At 36.4% G+C, this 7934-nt stretch overlaps 1 protein-coding gene across 1 annotated transcript; it reads left to right on the forward strand.

Annotated features, from left to right (window-relative positions):
- The first annotated feature begins 622 nt into the window (after positions 1-622).
- LOC129566236 (coiled-coil domain-containing protein 85C) lies at positions 623-5526 on the forward strand. Its single transcript, XM_055441990.1, has 6 exons — positions 623-718; positions 1717-3268; positions 3344-3787; positions 3973-4161; positions 4340-4603; positions 4703-5526. Exons 2-6 carry the CDS (start codon positions 3041-3043, stop codon positions 5120-5122), a joined length of 1545 nt encoding a protein of 514 aa, XP_055297965.1. The 5' UTR covers positions 623-718; positions 1717-3040; the 3' UTR covers positions 5123-5526.
- The last annotated feature ends 2408 nt before the right edge of the window (positions 5527-7934 follow it).

A 7934-nucleotide genomic window follows, 5' to 3' on the forward strand; every position in this document is an offset into this window, starting at 1 on the left:
AATTTGACAAAATTCATTAAAATCGAGGGCATTCATTCAATCAACTACAACGAAAAAGGTTGACGAAATGTGTTGAAACCAATAAAAAATCAAAAACTGGTTCTTAATCAGGTGAGTCATTCTAGTGCATTCATTCTTTTCAATCAAATTGTGATATCAAAGTTTAACAGCATTTTTTCAGCTCAGTTCATTGGAATGGGACATTTGAGGGGGTTTTAAACCAAATCAAAGCCGAACCGTATGAGTGCAGCTAAATGCATTCAATTTTTTACTGTATTTCCTATATTGATAAGGTCTATTGTCGTTTGCTGCTTTTCGGCGATCGTTTCAACGATTTTTATTTTTAGTTACATTTTTATTTATCTTTCTGGAAATAAATCGTAATGAAATTTTTACTTTTACGAAGAAATTCCAATGTTTTTTTCATCTGGCAGAAATTCATTCTGGTTTATTTGTAAAATGTGCTCTGCATTGACTCAAAACATTCTGAAACATGATCACTTCCAAAAAAAAACACTGCAACAGAAAATTCCAGCCCGTTTCCAGTGTATTTCCAAATTGTGTTGTTTTTGACACGATTCTCATCGTTTGCTTTGCTATCCATGCATTGAAATTAGTTGGTCGTCAACATTTGATCGATGAAGTAGTGTGATCGGGTATCGCAGAATTGTGTGTGCAAAGTAAACGCCAAGAATAACTCGTTTGCATTTTGACTGAGGTAAATTGGATTTACATTTGGATATAAATTTGAGTTGAACGGTTTGCTGTAGTTCCGAGAAAATATTAATTACATTCCAAATATTGAATTTTTACCTGTTTCTTAAGTGCTGTTTGCCAAAATAGACCAATAGCGGAAAAGAATAGTGACTAGAGAATAGTGTAGTGCTATGAGTTGTTAATTTGATTATGGAATGTGTTGAAAAATTGCTTAAGCAAATATCTCCATTGACGGCTAGGTTGATGTGAAACAAGTTGCATTGCTGAAGTTGCAGCAAAAGAACTGGCTCAAATCGAATTATGCCAATTAGAGAAAGAGTTGCATTTGGGTTTCCGTAAATACGCGTTCAATTTGGAAGCGAGTGAGCTCGAAACGCATTCAAAACTGAGTGAACACCACCACCATACCACCGACACTAAAAACTTTGCGTAATAAAATTTAGGTCATACACATAATGAAATGTGTACGAGTCCGAGTCCAAGTCCATACACATTGTGTACCGCGAGAGGTACCGAGAGAGCATGATATTTTGCAAACGGCCATTTTAACTGAAAGTGTGTTGTGTGTCTGTGAGGTGCCTCACATCGAACAGAACACATAAGACGGAAGAAAAAAAAAAAGCGAAAGACTGACCAAAAACTACGGCACCAACAATGCTTCAGTAATGAAAAAGAATGAGCGTGCTGTTTATATTTAGCATGTTGTGTTTTTTGTTGCTTTTCTTTTTTGAACTCCTTTTGTGCCCGCCATTCCATTAAGAAAAGCTTGTGCTTGTTGTAGGCTCATTCACATTGAATAAATTTGCGCTCATCGATCGAACGTACGACGGAAGACGGAATCTCTCCATACCGTTCTTTTCCATTTCTTCGTCTTGGTTATGTATTGAAAATGATAATGCGACCACCACCACCGTTTGAATGATAATAATTTATTTAGCTGTTAATACTCTTACCAACAAGATCACAATCATAATAAATGCCGTTTTTTATTCTAAACAGATAGATTGAGCTGATCGGACACCATGCAGACAAAACACATCTAAGAAATCAGATTGAAGTCGAACGCACACACACACACACAGAGAGAGAGAGAGAGAGAGAGAGAAAGAGAGAGAAAGACAGAAATTGAGAGAAGGAGGACTTGATGAAAAGACATGACATTTTTCTTCTTCTTCTTCGTCTTCGGGTCAGCGTTCACTTTACCATATACATTTTCTCACACCAACTCACAAACACACATACAGCTAAGGCTCAATGAACAAGTCAACTGTACAACGTAAAGATCAATAAGACGGTTGCGGCATCGTTCTACTTGGCTTACTTATTTTCGTCATCATCGGTACCATCATCGGCAGCAGTAGTACTAGTAACAGCATATTTTTTTCGTCTGATTCTCAAGAACAACAACTCACAGCGCGCGCGCGCACACACACGTTCGTCTCGATCGTTGCGTCGCTAGTTCCAACCAAAAACGTACTCAATGAAAGACAGAGAACAACATGTATTCAGCACGAGCATCCAACGAGATAGAAGCACTGATTCAGTGCCGCAAGTGTCTGCTTAGTTGGATCATCTCGGTTGCTGCCTCATGAACAAAACGCACAAAAAAGTGAATAACAACAACAACAACAACAACAAACACGAAAATTAAAATCGTACGCAGAAAGAATTGAAATAAACGCCGTTGATCGAACTGCGTATTCATACGCGCATTCATAAAAAGAAGAAGAAATATAATCATTTAATTAATTCAAGTTAGTGTATACGTGTGCTCTCCATTCTACAAATCGTCAGTTCATTATTGTCTTGTGTTGTGTGTTGGTGCAAGGTATACACGTGAAACGTGGGAAAAATACTCAATTCAATTTTAATCATCGAACCGTGGTAAAAGTGATACAAATCCTATGCATGTGCATTTAAATTGACTGATTTTGTGCTGTTTTCGTAATACGTTTTTGATGGTGATGAACTCGATTTTCTTGTTTGAACAAAAAAGAAAAGAAAAACAAAAACAAAATAAAGAATAAAGTGTCTGCTCGCATTGATAGACTGGAAAGTGTTTTGTAAAAAACGTGAGACTTTATTGCGATCAATTAATATGTTAATTTTCGGTCAAAGCCAATGCTAATGATTGAATGGTATCAAGATTACATGGGATTTATCGACACGAACTCTTTATAGCCGTTCAAAAGTTGCTTTCAACAAAGCCATTCCCTTAAAGAACGAATTATAAATCATCCCGCGCGTGCGCGTGCGCGTAAAATACTTTGTAAAACACAATAGTTTTTTTCTTCTTCATACAATATTGCCGCTACCCATCGTCATGTCCACTTCGACCAGTAAAAGTTCAGCCATCCCAAAAGTAGATAATGTCCCATCCACAAGCAAACAATCAATTCCACTGCCAATCAGTTCCAAACACAGTCAACAGAACCCATCACAGATTCCAAGCCATTTGCCATTACATCACCAAAACGTTCAAAAATCGCACGGTATTCCATCGATAATACCACAGCCACAAAAGCATTTAGCTGGACCACCTCGTTATCAGGTAAATTTCGATAAAAAAAAATATTTTCCTAGAAAAAAACAACCAGAATAACCGACCAAAATCGTTAAATTATAGCCACCCCCACCGCCTGGAAGCATTCTGAAGAATATTTCGCCACAACGATCCGGAATTCCGACACCACAATTTCACCATTCATCACATTCAAACGACACAAACGCACATTTAAACCTGAAATTTCCACAAGAAGTACCGAAATTAACAACTGTTTATATACCAGATCGAAATACAGCAACTTCGTCTCGTATTGGCACAGCGAGATCGTTGCAACCATCACGTCAATCAATTAATAGTGTTCAGTCGCAACCATCACCACATTTATCGACCACCGACGACGAACAACAGTCCACTTCGAGTAGGAATCAACAACAAGAAATGCTCAAATTCGTTCGAAAAAGTGACACCGACTCCGTTTCTGCACATTCACCAAATCCAAATGCAATTCCGCCGGCCAACAATCTCATTCGCATGAATGCCAACGAACAAAGTCGACACCTTCAGGTGAGTCAGAAGAAATAAGATGATTAAAATATTTTAATTTGCTTAAGATGATTGAAAAATCTGCTCAATCTTTAGTTTGTATTCAGTAATTTTCTTATCTCTGAATTCTTGCTAATTATCATTATGTCTTTCTGAAGCAAAATCGAAAAATAAACACATTATAATGACATTTATGTTTTTTTCAGTCACTTCTCGCTGATTTACGATCACTGAAAGAACAAAATCAACGATTGAATGATGATAATCAAGAATTGAGAGATCTTTGCTGCTTTTTGGATGACGATCGACAAAAAGGACGGAAATTAGCACGAGAATGGCAACGATTTGGACGCTACACAGCAAGCGTTATGCGGCAAGAGGTGTCTGCTTATCAGGTAATGATGATTTTTGAATCTTTAGAAATTGAATTTGGATTGAGCTCCGAAAAAATTGGTTTTTACTCATAAAAATAATATTCAACGAAATAAAATTCATCGTTAATGTCATTGCGAATCGCTTGAATCTCACAGAATTTGAAACCGAATCAATCAAAACTGTAATTTATATTTTCAGACCAAACTCCGCCAGCTCGACGACAAACAGCAAGAGTTGATCCGTGACAATTTAGAGCTAAAAGAGTTGTGTTTGTATTTGGATGAAGAGCGAGCAAATGTGAGTGCAACAATTCCATCGTCTTGTTCGAGTTGTGGTGCGGCGATTCGACCGTCAACATCAACCAACACATCAAATGCAATGCGAGATGATGGTGATGGCAGTAGTTCCAGTACGAACGACGAACCGATGCCATCTGCGCGTCAATTTGATCATATTGTTACGGTAATTTGAGCATTCTTTTCTCGTATAACATTCAACCTACCTTCCATATTTTTATGTTACCTCTGGAATAATTCGATATAAATTTCAATTGCATTTTAGGAACAACAGTCGCGTTCAGCGCTGAATGATCAAACGCTTCAATACGTGCGTTCGTTAGAACGGCGTCTTTTGGAGCATGAACTAGCCAATACGAACAATAATCTTGAGAATAGTGCCAATCTTGCCGCATCAAAAGCCAATAAAAACTCAAATCCCCCAGCGAATGTGAGCAAAAGTGCCGAAGCCCCAAATTCGAATCTGCATGCACACGCAAATGATGTATTGTCGGGCCGTCCAGAAGCAGTTGTGCGCGCGCTACAGATATTAGAAGTGAAGGAACAGTTGGAGCGTGACCGTGCCGGCAATGTGTCGATTTCGCCAGAACATCATATGGACGATGGCGAAAAAGCATTGCTTCGAGAAATGTGTAACGTTGTATGGCGTAAACTCGAAGACAATTCAAATAATCAAGATGTTTAAGAAAAAAGAAAACACAATTAGAAGTACAATATTCCGCATTCGGCGCAGAGTGAAAAATGTGCATTTTAAATGTACGACACAACCTACAAAATTTATTTAAGATATCGATTACACAGCAGAATATTCTTTATTTTTACGTTGTTCATGACAATTCGATATTTATTTTTCTTTATGTATTTTTTTTTCGTATCTGAATGGTTTTGAGGAATTTTTTTTACATTCATACTTATTTGCTCAATGTTTACTTTTCAATGTTTCTACTATTACTCATTAATCCCGCGAAAATATTATGTACTTTGTTATTTTTAGCTTATAATAGAAATTATTATTTGTTAATTTTTCACGTATATATTCAAATGGCAATAAAGTGAAGCTCTTTTTTTTCTTTTGAATATGCCCATAAATCGTCGTATGGTTTTTATTTCATATCTTCTTCATTGAGAACTCTACTAATTTGAAGGTGGTCGCGTAGTTGATGCATGATTATTGTGTTACTTTGTGGCTAGCCAATTATGGCATGGGTATCTGAGATAGGAAACTCAGCTAAAGACAACACTATACAAAATGCATTTCGCAATCTTTGTATGATTTATGCTAGGGGAATTTAACTCTTACGAGTTCAGCATGTTTTTTGCCAGTTTGCTTGATTCGCGGGAGTTCGACGCGTTCCTTGTACGTACTGACGCGCACGGTCACAAGTTTACACAAGTTTGTTTATGGTTTTGCGCGTTTTTCAAGTTGTTATTTGACAATTAAAACGCGTTTCAAGCTAAAAATCGGTTGTTTACGTGTATAAAGATTTTTCACATCCTTTCCAAAAGTTCAAAGATTTTTATAATTATAAAATGGACAAAGGAAATATTTTTAAAGAGCTGGAGAAAGTGTTGAAGAAAAAGTTAATCCAGATATAATAAATGGAACGACTGATGTGTGCGCGTCGTCCAGCTACAAGTTTGCACACGAACTCGCGCGCGTTCGCGCATGTTGTTTTTATACGGAACTTGTCAACTGAGTGGAATCATGCAAGTTCTCTGGTGAATGTAACAATTTCGTGCGCGTTTATATCATTTTTTTACAAGTTTTCACGTAGTTAAATCCCCCTAGGATTTATGTTGCAAATAATGTAGCCGTATATCAATTTAACGTCAAATTTTATTCAAAATTCTTAACTAATAAATAGATGTCCATCCAATAATAGATTAATTTCTACCCACTCGCCATTCGCTTTTAGGATATTTTCCGAAAAATCAATTTTGCCTTAAAACTGAAAATTCCAAAATTCTTGTTGTATCTAGCTACGGCCACAACTGATTCACTGCTTTTCACATAGCTATTCGATTTGTCCATTTTATATTTAAATTGGGCGAGATTTTCACTATATTTCAACTTATTTTTAATTTCACGTGATAAGCAATTTAAACCTAGCTCCACATGGATCGTCTTCAAAGCAGTTTGAGTCTTTACCAACTTCGTTAGTAATTTCTCATTAACATTAATCCTGCTACTGGAAGTCTTAATTACCAAATGTTTGAGTGTTTTCAATGTCGATAAGTTATTGCTTGAATCGGACCTTGTATCTATATCGATAGACAACTTTTCAATCGGTACATCATTTTCTGCAAACATATTAATTACCATTTCCAATGAAATCGAAGGATTTGACACATGCAATTTGAAACTTTTCAACTTTGACAACTTTGAACAATGCATTATGTTTTCATGTATTCCACGCTCATTATAACTGCAATCGGACAAGGTAAACTCAAGGAGATTTGGTGCACTCGTAGCAATATCTTCAAAAATCGATGTTGGCATTTGTTCACAGCCTGATAATTCTAGTCCTTGTAATTGTGGATTTAATTCCAAAAACTCGGTCAAAGTATCTTTCGTCAACTTCAACTCTTGAACACCGCGGAATGAAACACGTTCTAGTGATGGCATTTTCTGTATATACCACGGATACCTTATTTTTCTCACATACCCTGTTTCTCCAAAACTTGGTAATTCGTATTCTTGAATAGTTAGACATTTCAATGATGAATTTGATCTGAAGTTCTTCGGCGAACAGCTATAGAAATGCAGTTTTTCTAGGGCTTCGAATTGTGTTTGATCAAAATCTGGCTGGCTATATTTAAGTTCTAAATCCTTTAATGTTTTTCCACAGAACATGGCGATCGATTTGAATATGTAATCATCAGCATCGAAATGGTATGAGGATTTGAATGAAAGCGAGTTTATCAAAGGCCCAAATACATTCAAAGACTCCTCTGCTCGTTTTGATTTCCAAAATTTGCGACTGCATTCTTTGTCTTCATTGATTTCAACGCTTCTGAACTTGATCTGAATACACCTCATTGCACTTTCTTGGAATCGCTGGCACACCAAACCCATGGACAGAACATCTTCTACGTTCGAGAATTTCCAGGTGATTTCGTCGATGCAATCGTTGTCGAGAACATTGAGAATGTTTTGTGGTGAATCGGGAGCTGGCGGTACTTCAAACATACCAATTAACCATTTGATCAGGTTCTTAAACATTTCCATTATGCTAAACGGTCCAAACATTTTGAAATATAAACACGTTGATTTTTTTCCGAATCTCTTTCTGAAAATAGATGCAGTTTTTGTGTACAGAAAATTGATTGAAACTGTGAATTTTGCCCAAGAAATTCAAATAGTTTTGATATATTTGGTTGAAGTCTTTTTTTTATGGAGAATAAATTTATTTTTCTATTTTATCAATTTCTTTCAAGATGTATAACTTTTTTGATGTGAACACATTGAATATCAAAACTTGACTGACTTTCTCCTT

The sequence above is a fragment of the Sitodiplosis mosellana genome, unplaced genomic scaffold (assembly GCF_009176505.1).
Source record: "Sitodiplosis mosellana isolate CC-2019 unplaced genomic scaffold, AAFC_SMos_1.0 Smas_scaffold_3, whole genome shotgun sequence".
Lineage (NCBI taxonomy): Eukaryota > Metazoa > Arthropoda > Insecta > Diptera > Cecidomyiidae > Sitodiplosis > Sitodiplosis mosellana.